This window comes from Mirounga angustirostris, unplaced genomic scaffold, assembly GCF_029215605.1.
Source record: "Mirounga angustirostris isolate CCGP_5_RB_7025 unplaced genomic scaffold, mMirAng1.0.hap1 SCAF_6, whole genome shotgun sequence".
NCBI lineage: Eukaryota > Metazoa > Chordata > Mammalia > Carnivora > Phocidae > Mirounga > Mirounga angustirostris.
In genome coordinates this window covers 65280821-65304468 of record NW_026991714.1, presented here as the reverse complement: position 1 = coordinate 65304468, position 23648 = coordinate 65280821, and the positions used below count along the sequence as shown (strand labels likewise).

General features: G+C 44.3%; 1 protein-coding gene across 2 annotated transcripts in view; it reads right to left on the bottom strand.

The window, feature by feature from the left end:
- SCCPDH (saccharopine dehydrogenase (putative)) overlaps positions 1 to 12541 on the bottom strand; it is a 38233-nt gene extending 25692 nt beyond the window's left edge. Inside the window, exons 1-4 of one of the 2 annotated variants that reach the window (XM_064594440.1) lie at positions 12237 to 12541; positions 10683 to 10795; positions 4850 to 4930; positions 2584 to 2713 (exon numbers count right to left, since the gene is read on the bottom strand). In XM_064594440.1, the coding sequence (XP_064450510.1) occupies positions 2584 to 2713; positions 4850 to 4930; positions 10683 to 10795; positions 12237 to 12426 (514 nt within the window). In that variant the 5' untranslated portion in view covers positions 12427 to 12541. The remainder of the gene's footprint in view (positions 1 to 2583; positions 2714 to 4849; positions 4931 to 10682; positions 10796 to 12236) is intronic. The other variant, XM_045877603.3, reaches the window with a different exon arrangement.
- Positions 12542 to 23648: the final 11107 nt, after the last annotated feature.

Below are 23648 nucleotides of genomic sequence, written 5' to 3'. Positions count from 1 at the left end.
AAAAGAAAGAAAAATATAATAATACAAATAATAATAGAAAACCAAAGCCAGAAAAAGAGGGAGATATCAACTACATAACTACAAGGGCTAAAACACAGGCATAGTGGTTAATTAATCACTGAGTTTCTCAAGAGCAGTAAGACAAAAGAAAAACCTAATAGACTAAATCTCAAAATCTGATAAAATGAAATATAGCAATTTCTTTTTTTTTTATTTGAGAGAGAGAGAGCACAGAGGGAGAGGGAGATGGAGAAGCAGATGGCCCACTGAGCAGGGAGCATGATGCAGGGCTTGATCCCAGGACCCCGAGATCATGACCTGAGCTAGAAGCAGACACTTAAGTGACTGAGCCACCCAGGTGCCCCAAAATATAGCAATTTCTTAAGATTGGTGTTCCTAGTTTTAATACCAAGAGAAAATGAAATCATGGAGCCTTTAGAAAGCTGACCCTGAGAAAGAGAATGAACAACCACATCATCAACAATGATGAGAACCATAGTCATCTAAATGTCGCTAGGTGACCACTGACAAACACCTAGATCATGAAGTATAACGCCCTGGGATGATTCTGAGGTTTGCTAAGAGAAGGCAGCCTGGGTTTATGGCTCCATGATCTATCCTAGCCACAGAAAGAACGTGGACCGCCTAAGGCCACACGCAGTTAACATGTGGACCACTTGCACCAAACAATCAGTGGGGATACTTGTTGAAATGCTCCCTCTTAGGGTTCAGTATCTGAAAACAAAGTTTTTAAACAAGGTTTAAAGTATTATTTCTCCCTTAAAAGAAAAAAAAAGAACTATTCAAAATAACAGAAACTATTAAATATTTTAAAACCTTAGTAAAAAATACGTATAACTACCATGAAGAAAATGTCTGGACTTTAGAGACTTAAAAGTATTTTTTTGATAAATGGAGACCTACCAGGTCCATGATGTTCAATTGGAGGCACCTGGATGGCTCAGTCAGTTAAGCAACCCACTCTTGGTTTCATTTCAGTTCAGGTCATGATCTCAGGGTCCTGGGACCAAGCCCCACGTCGGACTCCACACTTAGCATGGAGTTTGCTTGGGACTCTCTCTCCCTCCCCCTCTGTCCCTCCTCCCCAACCACTCATGCGCTCTCTCTCTAAAGTAAATAAATAAACCTTTAAAAAAAAAAAGATGTTCATGTTCTTTTTATTTGGAATGGTTCTAGCATTTCATCACTGAGTATGATACTGGCTATTGCCTTCCGACATTAATTATGTTAATAAAGTATTCTATTCTTAAATTCCTAAAAATCTGCAATCAGTAAATGGCATGAATTTTCAAATCATTTACTGCGATGGCCATCTAGCTTTTTACCTTCGATATTCTGATGTGATTACATAACTTTGTAATAAGCCTTTGTCTTGATATATTATTCTTTTAAAATGCCATTGAAGATTTATTAAAATTTATTTAGCATTTTTTTGACTACTAATTTCACAAAGCAAGACTGATTTGTAGTTTTCTTTTTTTTTGGTGCTATCTTTTTTGGTGCTATCTATCTGGGGCTTTGGCTTGAGTTATGTTAACTTTTCAATATAAATTGAAACACTTGCCATCTTTTTAAGCTCTAGAACAGTTTATATGACACTGGAGTTACCTGTTTCATGTCATTTTCTAAATGGATCCTTTTAAAACATGCATGGCATTAGGAACTTCCATTATTTTACCATAATATTGATTTTTCTTTTTTTTTTTTTTTTAAGATAAAGGGTTTTTAGTTCTAAACTGGTATTATTTACATCAAAAAGCTTTCAAGAGCATAATAGGGCACCTGGGAGACTCAGTCAGTTAAGTGTCTGCCCTCGGCTCTGGTCATGATCTCAGGGATCTCAGGGTCCTGGGATCGAGCCCCATATTGGGCTCCCTGCTCAGTGGGAGTCTGTCTCTCCCTCTCCTTTTGCCTCTCCCCTAGTTCATGCTCTCTTTCTCTCTCTCGCTCGCTCTCTCTCAAATAAATAAAATCTTTAAAAAAAGTTAAACCTTTAATAGCTTCAAAAATTATATTCTTAAATGTGTTAGTTCCTAAACCAAGCAAGTTTGAATTATAATGGCTGTCAGAAATTCTTTTTCCAGAAATTTTACTGTTTTAACCATAACTAAGTTGAGACAATGGATAATTCCTCACTTTGGAATACACACAGTACTAACCACATCTCAAAAAATTGTGTCAATAGGATTTTATAACAAGTATAGCTGTATTAAACACTAAAGCATGTGGAGTTTTTTTATTTTAAAATTTTTTTAATTTTAATTTTTTTTTTAGAGAGGGAGAGTGGGGGTAGGAGGAGAAAGAGTCCTAAGCAGGCTCCACACCCAGCGCAGAGCCTGACACAGGGCTTGATCCCACAACCCTGAGATCACAACCCAGACGAAATCAAAATTTGGATGCCTAACCCACTGAGCCACCCAGATGCCCTGAACAAATCATGTGTTTAACATTACCCATTTATAGTTATGTTTCTCTTCCCAACTAGTTTTTAGTTCATCACAGTTATAAACATGAAGATTTTCTATTGTTAAATTCAATTACTGCTTAGTGATTGATAGTTACCGTTCATCTTATTTCTGGTATATATTACGCCCAGATCTGCTGGAATGGAGTCAAAACCACTGCTTCCAATGATATAAGACCCTTTTTCTGCAGCTTTCTCATGATACTTCCAATACATTAATTCCAGAAACTAAAAAATTCAGGACAAAAATCTGAATCAGAGCTATACAGAAATATTTAAATCAGCATTAAATGATAGACCTTAAAAGACAAAGGAATTACATTTTGAAAATGCTAACCAATGTGGCTTTTAGTGAAATATTAACTGTGGAAATGTTTTTCACTTATTTGGCAAATATTTACTGTATATCTACCACGTGCCAAGCAGTGTGGGGCACAGGCTGATCTGACTTAATGACACTAGTAACTTTTTCAGAATGAGTTTTAAATGCAGAAGTAATATTATGAAAACCTGAATTAATATACAAAAAAATACAAAGACAGCAAGAAAACATCACCCAAATCGTATTCCTCAGAGGGACATTATTAGAGACATGCATCGGCACACATATATTTAGTTAGGATGAAGAAAGTGGTAGGAGAGGAGGGGATGGAAAAGGAGAATAATGTCTGTTCAAGTCCTCTGTTTTTAGAAATTACTTTTACAACAGTTTTAGATTCACAGAAAAGATTCACAGAAAATTTGAGTAGTGGAGAGTTCCCATGTACCCCGACCCAGTTTCTCCTATTGTTAGAGCTTTTCCATTAACATCTGCTACACTTAATGAATATTGATAACATTATCATTAGCTAAAGACCATACTTTATCCAGATTTCCCTAGTCTTTACCTAATGTCCTTTTTCTCCACCAGGATGCCACATTACATTTAGCTGTCATGTGTCCCAAGGCTCCTCTTGGGAGCTGTGACAGTCTCCTCGGACTCTCAGGGCCCTGATAGTTTTGAGAACTTTGATCAGGTATTTTGTAGCGTGCCCCTCTACTGGAATTTTTCTCCTTACTAGCGTGGAATTACTGCTTTGAGGAGGGAGGGGAGACCGCAGGGGTCAAGTGCATTTCGTGACATTCTATCAAGGGTACATACCATCACCGTGACTTATCAGTGTGGATGGTGGCCCTAAACACCCGGCTGAGGTAGTATTTTTCAGGTTTCGCCACCATAAAGTTATTCTCTTCTTCCCTCCCATCCGTACTGTTCTTTTGGGGAGGGAGTGACCATGTGTGGTGCCCAAAGAAGGGGTGATGAGTCATGCTCCTCTCCTCGAGGGTGGAGTAGTTACACAAGCTTTTTGGGATTCTTCTGCACAGAACATTTGTCTCTACTCATCCCTTTTCCCATTTTTAATTGGGTGATTTGAATTTGTATTATTGCCTTTTAAGAGTCCTTTATATAGTCTGGATCTTTACTAGGTTTTGATATCACTTTTATTGTAGTTTATAGGATACCTTAGAAATGTTTCATCATTTTCTTTGCTCTGGGATTTTTTTTTTTTTTTTTTTTAATTAGGCCGGAATTGGTTTCTGTTTCATTCAGGTTTCCTACCTCTTCTTGAATCACTTTTGGTAATTCACATTTTCCTAGTATTTTCCAGTACATTACTATATTGGCATATTGGTGATGATAACAGCAGAGACCACAGGGACAGATGAGGTGACGGTTTTCAAGGAGCTGGGGTAGCTTGGTGCTTACTAACATCCACTTCCTGCAATCAGGCAAACCTCAGTTGGAGTCCTGTTCTTCTACTGAGTGGTGGCAGGACTCTGAGCTGCATGACTTAACCCCCCTCAGCTTCAGTTTCCTCATCCACAAAATAGGCAAGACGATACCGACTTTATGGGAATGTGGAACATTCAAATGACATAAAATGCTGTATTAGCAGAGTGTCGGGTGTGGGGTGAGCACTCAAGTGTGAATATCTAAAATGTTTACGTTTGGAGGATTTTACACTTCCTTTTCTGCATTGTTATAAAGGTGTCTGACTACAAAAACGGAATTCATAAGAAAAAGTGAGATTCAAAGAATTTACACATAGCGCACCATTTTAATTAAACCCTTTCACAGCATGCGGCAGCCACAGAAACCAGCACATCCTACATACAAAAGACCTGGAATAAATGAGGTGGTAAGGAAGAAAAAACTTCAAGAAAACAGAAGAAAAGACCTGACTATCGCACTCTCCTTCAAGCCATCAGCACAAGGGAGGAGTCACCAACTTCTAAAATAGTCTGCAAGGCGGCACTAAATATTTTCCACTCTAACAGAAAGTTGTGTTGTTAATGCCATTCTTTCTTCTCCATTTTACATACCTGAGGTTCTCCACAGATGTCAATACAGCTGGTTCCATTTTCGATACATGCTTTTACTACAGGTTCTCCATAAAATCGATACTGGGGGGAATAAAGAAAACCAACTGTTTACTCTTACTTAGCAAGCTTGAAGATTTATTTATTTGAGAGAGAGAATGCATGCACATAGTGGGGCAGGGCAGAAGGAGAGAGAGAATCTCACACAGACTCTGGGCTGAGCGCAGAGCCCAACTTGGGGCTCAATCCCATGACCCTGAGATCATGACCTGAGCCTAAATCAAGAGTCGGACACAGAACTAACTGAGCCACCCAGGCGCCCCTTACTTAACTTAGCAATCTTGAATGAAATACCACTGAGTTTTGCAAGTACAGTCTTGGTTATTAAGAATCAAATATTAATAAAGGAGCCAAAAGATAAATTGAGGAAAATCACGTAACAGCGCCATGCCACTTTTCAGAGTAAAGGAAGGCACAATGGAATTAAAGGAACATGTGCTAACCTCTAACTGAAAACCAAATGGTAAGTTTTATAGAACAAGTGATTCATTTGAGTTGAATTCTGAAGAATAAGGATTTGCCAGGAAAAAGAAAAATCCAGAAAAGGGAAAAGTATATGTGAAGGTGTGAGAAAGGGTAAAGGCACCCAAAGCTCAGAGTAGTTGAAAGGGAAGTGACGAGAGATGGGCCTGGAAAGGAACGCCGGGGCCAGATCAGGATTACTAGGCTCTCCTGGAGAATTTTAAATAGGACAGTGGTGTAAGACTTCTAGAAAACACACGTCACTCTGCCCACACTACCAGAAATTGAAACCCATGGCTGGAAGAAATGACAAAGGGCTAAACGAAGAAGGGGATGGATACACCAAGGATGAGATTATTAAAGAGGTAGAAATGACTGGGCTTGCTGATTAGACAGACAACGGGGCCAACGGACACGGGGCTACTGGTCCTATTAGCCAAAATGAAGACTAACAGGAAGAGAAGAACGTTTCTTTGTTGCTGTGAATGGCGTCACTCTCCACAAAATTCTCAAGTGAGAAACGCAGAAGCTGTTTTGACTCCACCTACCCTGGAAGTCACCAAGTTTTATCGAATTAGTTCCCTAAAAATCTCAGATCAGTTCCCTCCCCTCTACACATCCAAATCTGAGTTCACACCCTTACCACCTCTCATGCAATTTACTACACACAGTAACTGGCTTCCCTGCAGCCAAGGTAGCTCCATGTCCAAAGAAACACCAAATTATTATTCTAAAATAACAATCTGATGTCATCTTTGCTTCTATCACGTACACACACACACACACACACACACACACACAGGCACGCACGTGCATATGTACACATGTATACCTCTTAAAATCCTTCGCTAGCTCTGCAGTGCCTGTATTTACTATAGTGTGAAGTCCAAATGTCTTAGCATGTCACAAAAAGCATCAGGTCACACCACAACCCCTTCATCCCCATATTCTAGCAGCTTGCAACTCCCTATAGTTTCCTAATCGTGCTATTTCTTCACCCTCCACTACCTGGAGCCCCCTCCTCTGCTCTAGCTGCCAGGTTAGCTCCTGACCCCTCCAGTATCAGCCTTCTGGCCTTGGGTTAACTCCCCATGCTCAGATAGTGAGCTACAGCCTGTCAGCTACCGGGTTCATCTAGAAGTACTGGTGAGCTGCAGTAAAGCATTAATGAGCTTTTTGAAATAGTAACAGCTCCTTCTGCAAAGAGTATGCACCTCCCTATTCACCACAATCCCCCCACTCCCCACATTGTATTCCGTCTCAACTGGCCCACCTTCTCTCTCCTCCAGGCAATCTGAGGTTGAGACTTCGGCACTAATGTCCTTATGTTGATACATTTTTTTGTTGTTTTTTCTCTACTTTCTACCCTTGTGCTTTTATGAGATAAATGGACAAACGGTAACAATCCTTGATCTCAGAGGAGACATTTCTCCCCAGCAAAGCCAATTTAGCTTACAGATCAAAACCGAATACTGTTCTCAGCATTCCATGTTCTAACACGGGGGTCTCCTACGTGGGCAGGCTTGCATCAAGGGGCCCACAGACCCATTCCCTCAGTTATGGAAATAAATATCAGTATGTTTATTCATGCTACTTCTTATAGGAAACACAAAGAAAAAAATGAAGTTTTATTAACAGTTAATACATGAATTGACTTGGGCACGTTCCTTGGGCCACGTGATGTGGTCCCTTGTTGAATGAAAGCTACACAAGGGACTCTGAGGGCAGCGTGGGAGCGTCCCACATGCAGAGGGGCCCACAGCAACTCCCTCATTCATTCATTCATTTTAGGTATATTTCAACCTAATGCTTGTTTACATATGCCTAAGTAGTTTTACAGATATCATCTGTTTTTTAACTAAATAAATCATCACAAAATGGACAAAGAAGTAAAAACAAAGAAAAACCTGCAAAGAAACCGGTAATGATCCCAAACTGGCAAAGTGAAAAATGCCAATCCCAGGAGAGCCTAGGAAGGAGCAGGTTTGGGGGCAAAAACCTAGAGACTCATGCCCATAAACCATCCAAGTGGAAACATCAAGAAGGTAGCTGGATCTACCAATCTGGAGTTTAGGGGGCAGTCCTCACTGGAAGTAATGTTGGCATCATCAGCATACAAATGGCATTCAAAACCTTTTTGACCACAACCCACGCTGAGAAATCCACTTCACGTGGCAGCCTATATATACACAAATATATCAAACTGAAACGCAAGTTTCATGAACCAGCACTTACCCATATTATGTATAATCCACGCTACTTTCTATTCTAGGCTATCTGATCGTCTTCTTTTTAATGCTTGAGTCTCACTCACTACACTACGCTGTTCAAAAATGCTGGCCCAAAATAGTCAGGTAGGAAGCACCAAAGATCTCTCTTCAAAAAAAACACAAATGAAAACAAAACTGACCCAGTTAGTTTCTGTCTGGGATGATGACAAATTCTGGAGATAAGATGGTGAGGGTTACACAACACTGTCAATGTACCAAATGCCACTGATTTGTACACTGAGAAATGGCTAAAATAGTCATTTTGGTTATGTGTATTTTATTACAATACTAATAATATACTTTTTAAAAGCCTGGCTCCGGGAGTGTAAACAGAGAAGAGTTTGTAAGGTTCGAGCTCTGAGCCTCTGATACTTAGAGGAAGATGAGAAGATCCAACAGAAGGGATGGGGACAGAGCTGGCGGAAAACCAGGGAAGGGCCAGACCTCAGAAGCCAAAAGCAGGAGGACGTGACCGAGGGGGACAAATGCTGAGAGCTCGGATTAAGGGGAGCGTGAGGAGCTGGTGAGGGCGAAGCAGAGCAGGCTCCCTGAAGCAGGGAGGCTTACAGAGGCCTGGCAAGAGTGGCTTAGGATAGAGTGGGAGCTGAGCAAGTGGATATAGAAGGAGAGAGAACGATTTCAAGGAGTTTAGCTGAAAAAGGGGCAAAGAAACAGCCCAGTAGAAGGGAAAATGTGATAAAAATGTCAACATGAGGTCCTCAAATCCTGCACCCATGAGGAGCAGGGACAGTTTTTCCTCAAAACAGGTAGGGCAGAGTCAGGGTAATGCAGGTGTGCAGGTGAAGAAATTCTCCTTCAACAGCTTCTAATGTCATAGTAAAAAAAAAAAAAAAAGGAAATAAAATCATCAGATGAGTGAGGAAAGAGGGATGGGAGGCTAAAAACGTGAAGAAAAAGGACACAGAGCTGCTGATTCACACAGCAGGAGAGAGAACAGTCTGGGCAAGTGGAGCAGGGTTGCTGGACGTGCTGAGGCCCCACGTGAGGTTTGTCACCACATATTTAAAGCAGGACCATCAGCAAGGGAATACATGTTTCTCCAGACACGCAGAGCTATTGGATTACTGGCTAACAGAGGGTATAAGTTCAGGTAAGGTACACGAAGCTGGAATAGCTGGAAAAATCAGTTTGGGTGATTCAAAGGGGCACCTGCACCCCAATGTTTATAGCAGCAATGTCCACAATAGACAAACTGTGGAAGGAGCCCAGATGTCCACCGACAGATGAATGGTGGTATATACATATGTGTGTGTGTATATATACACACACACACACACAATGGAATATTACTCAACCATCCAAAAGAATGAAATCTTGCCATTTACAACGACATGGATGGAACTAGAGGGTATTAATCTAAGCGAAATAAGTCAGTCAGAGAAAGACAAATACCGTATGATTTCACTCACATGTGGAATTTAAGAAACAAAACAGAGGCTTATAGGGGAAGGGAAGGAAAAATAAGATGAAAATGGAAAGGGAGGCAAACCATAAGAGATGCTGAACTCTAGGGAACAAACTGAGGGTTGCTGGAGGGGAGGTGGGTAGAGGAATGGGGTAACTGGGTGATGGGCATTAAGGAGGGCACATGATGTAATGAGCAAGGGTGTTATATGCAACTGATGAATCACTGAACTCTACCTCTGAAACTAACTTAAAAAATAAATAATAAATAAAATACATACACACACACACACACACACACACACAAATACCAGTTTTGGGTCTCTCCAGAGCACTGGGGTGGGAAGGGCAAGGAGGCTGGCCGAGGATATACATAAGAGAATGGTTGCAGCAAGAGAGCACAGAACCAAAGCTAATTAGGAATAATTAGGAATGAGATTAATCTAAACAATTTAAATACATTTTTACTGGATAATCAAAAAACCTTTCTGCTTTCATTTAAAACATTATTATCAATCTCCTAGATGCTTAGTTTTCAAATGTTTTGGCAATTGTGATGGCTTCCTCAGATCAGTAAATGTCACCAACACTCACCCTGTGACACGGACCAAAAGTGTGTTCTCCACGTCCAGAACAGCAAAAGCTGCTGGTTTTCCTCTCAAAGCATCCTCTGACTCCAAAAGCTCTCACCACCCTTCCAAACCCCCATCCTGTGCTCCACTTGCCTAGACCACTCCCCTGCGGGTCTCCCACTTCCCCTTTTTCCTCTCTCAGAAGACAAAGAACTACAAAACTGTAAATCAGCTCATGCTCTTGCTTTCAACCATTCAAAGACTCTGCGATACTTCAAACCCTCTGACCTAACTCTTGGGTTCCTCTCCCACCTACCTTCCATCCTCTGCCCTCTCTCAAACACATGTTCATCTCAGAATGTCTGTAGCTGCCCTTCCCTGGAGCAACTTTCTCCTCAACTACCCCTGCACCTCACCCCCTCACCTCACTCAGGGCTCGACACAAATGTCAGGTCCTGACCATCCACCTCACAGAGACTCATGCGCCAATCTCTCTGTCTCCTTACCCTGCTTGATTTTTCTTCAAAGCGCTTATCACTACCTACAATTATAACCTTATTTTTCTGTCTCACCCACTGGACTGTAAGCTCCATGAGAGATTTTCAGTTTTGTTCGCCCTTATGTCCCAGGTACCCACACTAGAGCAGTTTACATGTAATAAACATTCAATGAATATGTATTGAATAAATAATACAGGAATATCATTCATCAGTAAGTAAAAAATATATTAGGGATATATGCTCAAGCATTTTTTACTTAAGAAGCATTCTGTAAGAAAAAAAAAGCTGGCAGTTATAGCTGTAACCAATGAAGGACCCAGCACCCAGTCCCTGAGGTGGTGTCACAGAGAGCCTGTCTCTCTCTCAGGAGACTTTGGTCACATCCACTGGCTCCTCACGAGGAGTGAAAACTCCCCCACACAGGGTTGAAGCCCTGAACCAACTCTTCTGTCCCCTGTCCTTATGTTCCTCTGGAATATCAAATACCAGATTCTGCTGGAAATGAATACATTGTTTGTTCCGACACAAAACGGGGTGGATGACTTACTGGTCCCACACAATTGAGGACAACTGCTGCCTGTTTAGCCATTTCATCTAGTGAGGCTGGATTCGTGATATCACAAATTATTATTCCAACTTCAGATGGGAGTGTTGGTCTTCCTGAAATAAGAAATAACTGTTTGAAGCAAATCCTGATACAGTATTATATCTTCCAGATTGTGTTTTTATAGTAATCAGGGATGGCAGATTTACTAAATATACTGACAAGAGATAAAACTTTTTAAAATTAGGTAATAAAAAAGAAAAAGCTATGAGGAAAATGGAGTTAACACTACGGATTGCTAGAAAAAAAAATCATTAAACTTAAAAAAAAAAATCTAACTTAAGCAACGTGCAAATGATAACCCTGTGTAAAATGACAATTTTACAATCATTTAGATACTGAATAGATGACAGTCGTGATTTCCTCTCTGCCAAGAATCCATTATAAAAAGTTGCTCATCAATTACTAACCAATTATATATGACAAAATACGGGGGTAAAAAGGGGTTCTTAACATCAACATGAGAACAAAAAAGACTCTAAGGTAGAAAGCACAGTCTAGGTAAGAACACTCATTATAGGCTTATAATAAGTAAATCACTGGAATTAGCGGAATGCAAGTTTGATGGATCAAAGTGTATGTCCCACAATAACTGAACCTGGGCATTACAGATGCTAGGTAGGTAGGCTGCACCTGTACAGTCTTGTTGAGCAGGAAAAAGAAATGGAAGAATATATTTTAACAGTGAAATTATTTCTTCTGAAAAAGTAAAACAAACAAAAAACACCAAAAAGCTCTTTGATCAAGACTGTACATTGGTGGTGGCAGCAAAAGGGCTCAGTGTGGACTCAGCAGTGAGATGAAGATGAAACAGAAGAATGCAGGTGCACCTGTCTGTATGAGGGACACTCGGGTGGGCAGGAGCCACAGTTAAAGGCTCCTGAGTCCTAAATGTGTGTGTGCGGTCTCGCTCCGTCACATCCGTATCCCCAGCACTTAGGACAGGACCCGGCACAGAAAAGACCACGCAGTAAAACTATGTTGAACGAATGCTAAAAGAGTAAGTAAACGCAGCAAAGAGTAAGCCCGCTGGCGAATTCTTACAAGCAAAAAAGAAATTGAAAAACGAAGGCCACAACGTTACCAAAACCTGGGAAGCTTCCTCGCCCGCCGCCAAAACCCAAGGCGAGGGGAGAGGACAAACAGTCCCGAGGAAACCAATGTCCTCCTTTCCCGTCCGACCCCATGACCAAGAGCCGTCCAGCCCCACCAGGGACCCCTGCCCAAGAGGGAGACGGGGCCGGCCAGGGAAGAACTGAAGTCCTCGGCTGCTTGGCCAGCGGGACCCGCCAAGCCAATGAGGGAATTCAACAGAGGAGACATGCATTTATTGCTGTGCTTCGTGTGGGGAGTGGCACAAAGCCACATCCCCAAGCACCGCTCCTGACGTCCGGCGGGCCCAGGCAGCCCTCGGGGTGCCCCCCCCCAAGGACAAACTCTCGCTGCGGACGACCCGAACCCCTGGACCGAGCGGGAAGCCGCACCCCCGCCCCTTACCCAGCTTCAGGGCAGCCCTCTCCAGCACTCGCTGCAGCTTCTCCCGGGAGCGGCCCGCCACGGCCCATGGCAGGCGGGGGCTCTGCTCCGGGACCACCTGCTCCCGGGCCACCTCCTGGGCCACGAACTGGCCGGTGAAGCCAGACGCGCCCAACACCACCAGGTGGAAGGGCCTCGCCTCTGTCGCCATGACGAGCCCACAGCGAGCCGAAGCCCGGGGAGGGCTGAGTCCACCGCGCCTGCGCCTCACGCAGCGACCTCAGTACCGGGCGCAGCAACTGCCTCTGCCGTGGCCGCCGCCGCCGCCGTAGCAGCCGCAGCCAGCACGCCGCGCTCCCGACATCCCGCGCGCGCCGCCGCGCCCGCGCCCGCGCCTGTTGCGCCCGGGAGGGCGTTGCACAAGGGAGGAGTTGGCAGCAATTACTGATGTGTGGAGGGACCCCGCACCCCAGAACTGTTTTCCAAGCGCCACGGCCGAGGAGTGTTCGCGAAGCCAGAGCAGGTGGAGGGCGAGTGGGTTCTGGGGCCCAAGGCCGCAGCGCCCTGGTGCCCCTCCGCCCTCCGCCCAGGGACTTGGGGCCCCCTTCATGGTTGTCACTGCCCTGCCGCTCCCTGGGGAAAAGCAACTCCCAGCGCTAGCCTGCCTTTGAGCTGAGAGGTTAGAGAGATCCTCCAAAGGCAAAAGAAATAAGTTTCTGGAGCTGTGTTATTCATATATCCGGAAACATTTTAATACACATAAATGAATTAGTAAATGCATGGAGGGAGAAGAGACATCTCCCAGCACAGAAGAATTCCAAATAATTGGATAGTTACTACCTCCTCCAGGAGAGGAGCTTACCTCCTCCCCTTTGGATATAGGGTTTGCTTAGTGACTTGTGCCAGCTATTTCAGTAGCAAAAATGGGTTTATTCGGAAATAGCAGAGAATTGCAATCCCGGACAAATGAGCTATGGCAAAATCAGATGCAAGTCTCCAAAACAAAGGAGGGGAGGCCTTATTTATAGAAGAAAAGGGGAGACCAGGAAGGATTTTATAAACAAAAAGTTCTTTGGAATAAACTGGGAGCTCAGAGTGTAATAGCTTCTCATTGGCTGAGCGTGACAGTCTTTCACTGGCTGGCCTTTTCCAGGGAAGTCTATCTTCCTCCCGTTGGGATAGCAACCACCGCAAAGGTCCTTCTGTCCCTGTTGGGTCTGCAGTTGACAAGAGTGGCAGGGAGTGAGACCTCCCCCTGCTGGCCTCCCCCCATTCCATTCTAGAGGAGGTTTCCTTTTATTAATGTTCACACTTGTTCCAAAGAGTAGAATATGGAAAGAGGAGGGAGAGGATAGCTTTACAATGGGGAAACCTGGTAAACATTTCTCCAGCCAAATGATCAAGGTTAACATCATCAATGATGAGGCATGTTAATGGCACGTATTTTTGATATGATGTGATAAGACTTCATCTCTGTGAGCTTCCTTCCAAAAACCCATAACCACAGTCTAAGCATGATGAATATTCTACAAAATACCTAACCAGTGCTCCTCAAAACTGCCAGGGCCATCCAAAACAAGGACTATCTGAGAAGACATCACAGACTCAAGGAGCCTCAAGAGACACGACAAAATGTAATGTGGTATCCTGGATGGGACGCTGCCACGGAAAAAGGACATCAGAGGAAAGCTAGTGAAATCCGAACAAAGTGGGGCATGTAATTAATAAGTGTACCAATACTGGTTTCTTAGATGTGACAAATGTACCAAAGTAGTGTAAGATGTTAACAATGGGGAAAACTAGTGAGGGATAAAAGGGAACACTCTGTACTAGCTTTTTAACTTTTCTGTAAATCTAAAACTACTCAAATAACAAAAAATATTTTTAAAACTATTTGTATGCCTTTGTATCAGACACATGGAAATACCTTGTTTCATTCAGTGCTGTTCAGCAAGCATTTCCAGGGAACCTGCTATGTGTCAAGACTTCAAATAGACACAGTGATTAATAAGACAAGGTCCTTGCCCTCCCTAGTTGGGAGATAGTTTAATTGCAGAACACGTGGTAAATGAGGAAAGGAACTATCTCTGGGGCAGAAGAAATAAGAAAAGACTCTTGTCCTCGGTTACAGCCTATTGGTCATGTCTAACACTCCTCTCAAAGAGGGAGTCTTCAGGAGGAAGTTGGCCTAGACTCTAATTAGTAGGGCTTCGATGTAGAAAGATTGAGAGAGACAGGTATTCATTTATTCAACCAACATTTATTGTGTGTACATCAGGTGCAGAAACCATGGCCAGATTTTAAAGTAAAGTGATACTTTTTTTTTTTTTTAAGATTTTATTTAGTCATCTGAGATACAGAGAGATAGAGAGAGCATGAGCAGGGGGAGAGGCAGAGGGAGAAGCAGGCTCCCCGCCGAGCCAGGAGCCGGATGTGGGGCTTGATCCCAGGACCCTGGGATCATGACCTGAGCTAAAGGCAGATGCTTAACTATCTGAGCCACCCAGGCGTCCCAGTAAAGTGATACATTTTTTAAAGGTTTTATTTATTTGTCGGAGAGAGAGAGCAAGCGAGCACACGAGCAGGGGAAGTGGCAGGGGGCAGAGGGAGAAGCAGACTCCCCGCTGAGCAAGGAGCCCAATGCAGGACTCAATTCCAGGACCCCGGGATCATGACCTGAGCCAAAGACAGATGCCTAACCGACTGAGCCACCCAGGCATCCCGTAAAGTGGTATTTTAATAAACACCAAGAAGTCACTTGATGAGACTTAACATGCTGCCTCAGTTTTTTAAAAAAGATTTTATTTATTTATTTGACACAGAGAGAGAGAGTGAGAAGGGGGGGCACAAGCAGGGGGAGCAACGGAGGGAGAAGCAGACTCCCCGCTGAGCAGGGAGCCCCATATGGGGCTCGATCCCAGGACCCTGAGATCACAATCCAAGCTGAAGGCAGACACTTAACCCACTGAACCACCCAGGTGCCCCCAGAGAACTTGTTTAGTAAAATACGGTTTCATATCCATTCAATACCAACTATGCAAGTGAAGAGGAATGAGGGAGGCATACATGTCGTGACACGGAAATTGTCCAAGATACACTGTAAGTGAAAAGAACAAGTTCACTAACAATATGAGAGCATAAACCCTTTAAGATGAAAAGGATATGTGTATATCCCTATAAGAGCTTAGGAAGAACACATAACAAATCTTCATAAAACAATCGCTGTAAAATGCTTGGGAACATGCCTGACACATAGGAACTCCTCAATAAATGTACCCTATCATTTAGCAGCAGAGCCAGTGATTATGACTGGGAAGTGGATTTGCATGAATTATGCAAGCAGAAAGGGACTTCTACTTTAAAATTTTTACCTTTCTATACTGTTGAAAGTTTTGGGCTTTTTAAACAAGTATGTGTTAGTTTTAGAATCATAATCTGTAAAGAGGGGCAGAGACTGGCTTTGCAGAAGGGCCAGAGGAGCAGCTGTGGGGATGATGCATCACCATCAGCAGTCCTGCCCCTGATGCCAGGTTCCTGTGGCCCCCAGGGCACATGTTGGGGTCCATTTCAACACACAACAATATGCATAAATCTCACAAACGCTCATCTGAGCAGGGAAAATCCAGGAAAGAAAGAGTAAATCTGCACAACTCCATTTATTCAAACTCCAAGAGCAGGCCTGATCTACGGTGACAGGTGTCTTGGAAGAATTTGCTTTTGCGGGTGCCTGGGTGGCTCAGTTGTTTAAGCGACTGCCTTTGGCTCAGGTCATGATCCCAGAGTCCCGGGATCGAGTCCCGCATCGGGCTCCCTGCTCAGCGGGGAGCCTGCTTCTCCCTCTGACCCTACCCCCTCTTGTGCTCTCTCTCCCTCTCTCTCAAATAAATAAAATAAAATCTTAAAAAAAAAAAAAAGAATTTGCTTTTGCGTGGAGCAGTCCCAGAAGGTGAGGCTCTTCCTGAAGGACTCTTCCACCCGAAGCATTGCCAAAGGATACGGTCTCCCCCAGGGATCAGCACAGAGGGTCATTTCAGCTCTAAGGGTAGCACCAAGGAGAAGGAAAACCCCCTTGTCCTACAAGAGAAGACAAGTTTGGCTTGTGGACAAGGCCGCTGGCCACCATCATCATGAAGTCAGAGACCCAGCCCTCTGTGACTTGGGGCCTGAAAAGAGAGGAGAATGCCTGGACTATCAGCTCGAATGTTTGCCAGGTGACACGGCTTCTCCAGCCAGGCCCCTCTGAGTCCTCCCCTCAACAAGGCCTCAACCTTGGCCTCTAAAGACTTGAACAAACACTGATACAGTTTATTTATTTATTTATTTTAAATTTTATTTATTTATTTGAGACGGAGAGAATGAGAGACAGAGAGTATGAGAGGGAGGAGAGTCAGAGGGAGAAGTGGACCCCCTGCCAAGCAGGGAGCCCGATGCGGGACTCGATCCCGGGACTCCAGGATCATGACCTGAGCCGAAGGCAGTCGCTTAACCAACTGAGCCACCCAGGCGCCCCACTGATACAGTTTATAACAACTCAAGGCCGCCTTCCAAGGATGATGCTGGACTCCCTTAAAGTGCCTGCCTGAGAAAACTCAAGGCTGCCAAAAGAATACACTGCTTGTTCCAACCAACTCTGAAGATAGGGCCCCAGATTCCCAGCCTCTGCAGGAGGGTAGTAAGCTCTAATTAGCAAGCCCCGATGAGCTTCACACAGACCAACCCCTTCGTCCCACTTTTTGTCATTCTTCACTTCCCTGACTCTACGGAGCTCCCTATTCCTTCACAGGCCACCTCGGTTGAGTTCAGTTCACACTGGACTCTTTCCCTAGTGCAATAATGTATTACTGATTAAAATCTGCCCTTACCACTTCACCTAGTGTCTGGCTTTATCTTTTTCTTAAAGTAGGCTCTACACCCAACATGGAGCTTGAACTCAAGACCCTGAGATCAAGAGTCACACGTTCTACTGACTGAGCCAGCCAGGTGCCCCCGGGCTTTGTGTATCTTTGACACAGCACATCAGAAAGAGAGAAATAAAGGAACACAGAGGTGGTTCTAAGGCTATTCCAGAAGAGAACTATACTTTCGAGGTGGGGGCTGTAGGAAGGAGGCAGAAAGCAGATGTAGGTAGGACCCATACTTGAGAACCACTATGACAGTTATGGCTGAATGTGAAGGGAAGAAGGAAAGGAAAGTCACCTCTAAGTTGCCTTGATTGCCAGAATCATTTGTTAATCTTCAGTGGATAAAGCCATGCTCCCAAATGTAAACAGAAGGCAGGCAAAGTAGCCAATACAATCAGAAAATCCTTCATGTGCAACCCCATTTTAGAACAGGTGTTCTCAACACACAAGAAGTTGCTAAATAGTACAACACAGGCCCATCTCTAAATACCCACTGTCTCTACCAGCCTCCGCCCATCATGCTAAAAATGACTCAGTGAAAAGAAATTAGTCTGGGTTGATCTTTTAGGAAAGTCCTTTTTTTTTAATCAATTAGGTGCTATTTCTATCTTTTTCTTTCCCTTTTACATATCACTTTCTCTTTTTTCTAACTAAAAATCTGTTAACCAAAAGGTCTCTGTGCAAATCCTCAGACATTTATTCTTTATCATCTTTAATGCTTTTATTTTTAATAAACTATGTCTCCAATGGTACGATGAGGCCATTCATACTGGCTCATGAGAGCCAACTGTTCGATTTTCAGGAATTTTATGAGCCAGTTGAAGTCACATTGGCAACTTGAACCCCACCATGGTGGGAGTCTTAGTAGCACAGACCCCACAGGTGCTCAGTCCCCAAGATGGCCCCCACTTCAGATGCCTGTCATCAGCCCTGGGCCATCCATACTTGTGACTCACTGGCTGTAAACCCCCTTCTCAGGTTTGATCATTTGCTATAAAGGCTCACAGAATATCAAGGAAACACCTTACTTATTATTCCAGGTTTATTATCAAGGATATTTTAAAGGATACAAATGAACGTCCAGATGAAGAGGTACATGGAACGAGGTCCAAAAGGGTCCCAAGCACAGAGCTTCTATTCCTGTGGAGTTGGGTGTCTCGTGCTCCCAGCATGTGGATACGTTCACCAACCAGCCTGGAAGCATGATCGATAAAATCACTGGCGATGGGTGGTGGAACCCAAAATTCCAACTCTCTGGCGACATGGTTGTTTTCTCTGGAGTGGGGGGTGGGAGGTGGGGGACCAGGCCCCACCCAGCAGCTCTCTAGGGACCCTCCAAGACTCAGCTCATTAGCATAAACTCAGGTACCTTTGAAAGGTGCTTATTATGAATAACAAAAGATGCTCCTCTCATTTCTTTCATTCAGGAAATTACAAGAGTTTAAGGGTCTCTGTGCCAGGAACCAGCGATGAAGGCCAATTATTATTTCTCATTACATCAAAAGATCACATGTCACAGGCACTCTTAAAAGTGCCAAGGCCAGGACTAGGGGGCCTCTCTGGGCCTTGAGTACAAAATTTAAGGAGCCATCAAAAAAAAAAAAACCCTCAATAATCAAGATAAATAATATTTTTTAAAAATCAGTGCAGGGTCACCTGGCTGGCTCAGTCGGTAGAGCATGGGGCTCTTGATCTCAGGGTTGTGAGTTCAAGCCCATGTTGGGCATAGAGCTTACTTAAAAATAAATTAATTCGTTAAAAATAATTTTAAAGAATGTAAAATATCCATAATGAACAAAATATGAAAATCTCAAATAAGGATAGGAGCAGGGTTATTGATTTTTACTTTGACCTCAAACTCCAGTCGGCTCAGCACAGCTCTGCCACCGACGCAGCATCCAAAACATACTTGATGACCCAAGTGTCACGGGTTTGATCCCCCTACGAGTGTCCTTCCTGCCTGCCTGCCTGCATTTTCTCAACACTGACTCATCGAGACCCTACTCTGTGCCATACACTGCTCTGGGCACCAGGGATCTAGCAGTAGAAAAAGAAAAAAAGGGCGCCTGGGTGGCTCAGTTGGTTAAGCAACTGCCTTCGGCTCAGGTCATGATCCTGGAGTCCCTGGATCGAGTCCCGCATCGGGCTCCCTGCTCGGCAGGGAGCCTGCTTCTCCCTCTGACCCTCCCCCCTCTCATGTGCTCTCTCTCTCTCTCATTCTCTCTGTCTCAAATAAATAAATAAAATCTTTAAAAAAAAAAAGAAAAAGAAAAAAAGATGAAATTCTCTGCCCTCATGAAGCTCACATTCTAGTAAGGAAGACGTAATAAGATAATGGAATAGGACATACAGAATGGTAGGTAGTTGGTGGAGGAAATAAAAGCAGGGAAGGGAGATGTGAACAGTCAAGGTGGGGTTGTGCGTGAGATCTTGGACGGAATGGCCAGAGAAGACCTCAATCAGAAGGTGGTGTGGAGAGAAGCCCGGAAGGAGAGGAGGGAGCTGGCTGTGCAGAGATCTGGAAGAACATTCCAGACTGATGATGCAACAAGGGCCCTAAGGTGGGAACTCGCCAGGTGCATTGGAGGAACTATGAGAAGACTAGTTTGAGCAGATGGATGAGGGGACAATGGGAGTTTATGAGGTCAGACAAAAGACAGGAGGACACAGCACATAGGAGCTTTAGATCACAGTAAGGACCCTGACTTTTCCTCTGAGTGAGACGGGGGTCCCTTTGGGGCAGAAAAGGCACTCTACTTTTTTTTCAAACCCCCTTTTTCAAACCCCCATTCTGACTCCTTTGTCGGGAACAGACTACAGAGAGACCAAGAGCAGACTTTAGGAAATGTTAAGAGGTTTGGCCATCATGTAGGTGAGAGGTGTTGGTTTGCTTCAGGGTGTGGACAGCGAAAGCGCTGGGAAGTAGTCAGCATCCAGATTTCTTTGCAGGTGGAGTGAACAGGATTTTCTGATGGATCAGGTGGGGAAGGGAACATGAAGAGAAAGAGCAGTCCGGGGTGACTCCAAGACATTTGTCCTGAGCAAAGTTTGAGTGGTCATTAACTAATGCGTGAAAGACTGAGAAGGCCTCAAGGTTTTTGTTGGCTTGGGGTGGTGGTGGACATCAGGGGTTCCATTTTGGACATGGTAAGTTTGGATGTCCAAGACATCCAAGTAGGCATTGTCAGGTAGGCAATTTGATCTTCTCTTTTGGAGTTCAGTGGTAGGATCTGGCTAGAGGTAAACATTTGGGGTTCTTGGTATACGGGTGGTAATTACAGCCATGTGGCTGGGTAATATTAGCAAGAGCATGAGCGTAAGCAGACAAAAGAAAAGGTCCAAGGGTAACAGCACTCCAGCCAGTGTTAACAGTTAACGTACTCCAAAGTAACACACTCCCTGCTTGCTGATGTAAGGCCCTTGATCCATAACAGAACTAATTTCATCTCTTTGAGATTTGCAGACCTCTGGCCTTGGGGAATAAGATACCAGAACGTTCCCAGGCTACGGAGGCCAGAGCCTGTTTGAAGTCACCTTGGCTTTCTGATGAGCCCAGCAATCGTTTAGCAAAATGTTTTTCTTCTTTAAGGCCACACAAAGGACTTTATTAACCAACCTTTGCACATCCGTAGACCTTTCCCTCCTTTTCAGAAAGAACAGACTACTCTTGCATCATCCCCAGGTACCAAGGAACCAGACCTTCATACACAACCACCTCCAGGTACCCAGGAACCAGACCTTCTTACACAACCACCCCCAGGTACCAAGGAACCAGACCTTCTTGGTCAAACCCTCCCTGGGCACCAAGAAATTAGAATTTCTTGCACAACCTCCAAGCCCCAAGATTACTCTGTAGCTGGCGTCATTGAGGCTGCAAGTAACCAAGAAATGTCACAGACCACAACACAATGCCCCTTAGGGGTGCCTGGGTTGTGCAGTCAATTAAGCATCCAACTCTTGGTTTCAACTCAGGTTGTGATCTCAGGGTCATGAGATTGAGCCCCTCATGGGGTTCCACACTCAGCGGGGAGTCTGCTGGAGATTCTCTCTCCCTTTCCCTCTGCCCCTCCCACTCTCTCTCTTTCTCTCTCTCTAAAATAAATAAGTAAATCTTAAAAAAAAATAAAGCCCTTTAAAAATGTCTGGGCCAGGCAGAAAACTCAGAGTTGGCCTTTGGACAAGGGTCCACCTTCTCCCCAGGTGACTAGCCTCCTGAATAAAGCTCATATTCTTTTCCAATCAAAACTCTCTTGAGTCTTGGCCTTTGGAGAGCAATGGGTGGCCAAACTTGGATATAGGTAACACAAGAACTGAGTCCTGTGACATTCCCATATCTAGAGCTACACTGTTCAGTCCAATAGTCTCTGGCCACATGTGGTTATTACAATTAAATTTTAAACTAAATTAAATCTCAAATTCAGTTCCTCAAGCACACTAGCCACATTTTAAGTGGTTAACAGCCACACAGGCCTACAATACTGGAGAGTGCAGATACAGAACATCTCCATCGGTGCAGAAAGTTCCATCAGACAGCGAGGAAGGTGAGAGGAATCAGCAAAGGAGAATCACAAAGAACTAGAAAGGTACAGATGAAACCAGGGGAGTGTGGTATCTTGGAAGCCAACTAAAGAACAATATTTCTAGAAGAAGACACTTCATGGGGACAAATGCTCTGAGGACTGAGAATGACCACTGGCTCAGCAACGCAGTGGCCACTGGGGATCTCGACATGGGCAGTTCCTGTAGAACAGAGGGGGCGAAAATATCACAGTGAATTCAAGCAGTTTTATTGTCAAGGGGGAAAGAGATCAAGGGCAATAGCTGGAGGGGGAAAGGGGATCTGAAGAGATTTTTTTGGTTTGTTTCCTTGGTTGGTTGGTTGGCTGGCTAGTAGGACAATCCAGTGGAGAGAAACTGATGATACGGGAGAGAAAGGGGAAGTACCGGGGAATGACCTTGAATCAAAGACAGGATGGAGGTTAGTGCACCCCAGGCACCCCAGACAGTGTGTCAGAGATGGTGGGGGGCAATAATAGCATTGGGGCATAGACGCAGGTGTACGGATAGGTGTATGAGCTTATGAAAATACCCGTCTGATTATGTGACTTTTTGCAGTGATGTCTGAAGCCAAGTCTCCACCTGGGAGGGAGACTTGAGGAAACAGAAGCAGGAAAGAAGGTATCATCTAGGAGGGAAGGGGCACTCCCGCTGGGCTGGGGTAAGACAGCGTGACCAGCCTCCCGAGGTGAGGGTTCACACATTTACGGCAAGCGTCATCCCGCCACTGCTGTTTCTCTCAGCCAAGTTCAGCTGCACACGTGTGGAGTTGGGTCGGCCAAGTGCTGGATCCCTGCAGGATTCAGGCCCCACAGGTGGTGTCTCAGGGTTATGATCACAAACATGTGCTTGTCTTCTGCTTCACAAAAGTGGGGTGAGGCTTTCTTTTTTGCCTGTTGCTCCCAACAGTAAGTACAGAGAAATTTTATTTTTGTTTAATGGGGAGCCTGGCAAAACATCAAAATTTGAAATAACACAGGGCAAATGTTATCATGTGTTTGGAGAAAGAAATGTATATGTAAATTAAATAAGGAGGCTGGGGCTCCAGCTCTTTAAAAAGAAAGACAGAGGGACGCCCAGGAGGCTCAGTGGGTTAAGCGTCCGACTCTCGCTTTTGGCTCAGGTCATGACCTCAGGGTTGTTGAATCAAGCTCCATGTTGGGCTCCGCGCTCAGCACGGAGTCTGCTTCTCCCTCTCTCCCTCCCCCCACCCACGTTCTTCCCCCCAAATAAATAATAAAATCTTTTTTAAAAAATCTCAGAACAGTCCACTACCTGGTGCCCAAAAGCCTAATGACTATCAATAGAAAATGTACAGAAAACAGATTGCTTCTCAGGGCAGGGGTGTGTGATGCTACTTGAGGAGGCATATTTAGAAACCAGAGACTCTCAAAATGCAGCATGCATCAGAACCACCTGAAGGTTTTGTTGAGGCACAGACTGCTGGCCCAACCCATAGTTTCTGATTCAGTAGGTGTGGGGAGAGTTTGAGATTCTGCATTTCCAGCAGGCTTGCAGGTGACGTTCCTGCTTCCAGACCACCCATTGAGGACTGCTGGTAGAGTAGACTGCTTCAAGAGAAAAACCAGAGAGAACAGGATCAGAGACCATCTGCCTGCTGGCTATCTCTAGCACTCACCAGGAACCCTCATGTCAAGGTGCTAAATTATTTCAGTACACTGATCATTTATTGAGCATCAGCTAGGTACAAGTGGTAAGCTGGAGTATATTAAAAATATCAGCGCAAGGCCTGCCTTCTCCCTCTGATTACCCCTCCTCACTTGACAGGGGAATGTAGACTGTTATTGGATCCCCAGTGGGTGTACACCACCCTCCATAACCTGACCCCCAAGTACAATGCCACCCCTTCCACCCTGGCACTTTATAATATCAAAATGCTTCCAGTTCCCAAGCTCACGAAGTTATTTCATGCCTTCATGATTACATCCATATTTTTCCTTCTGAGAAAAGGTCC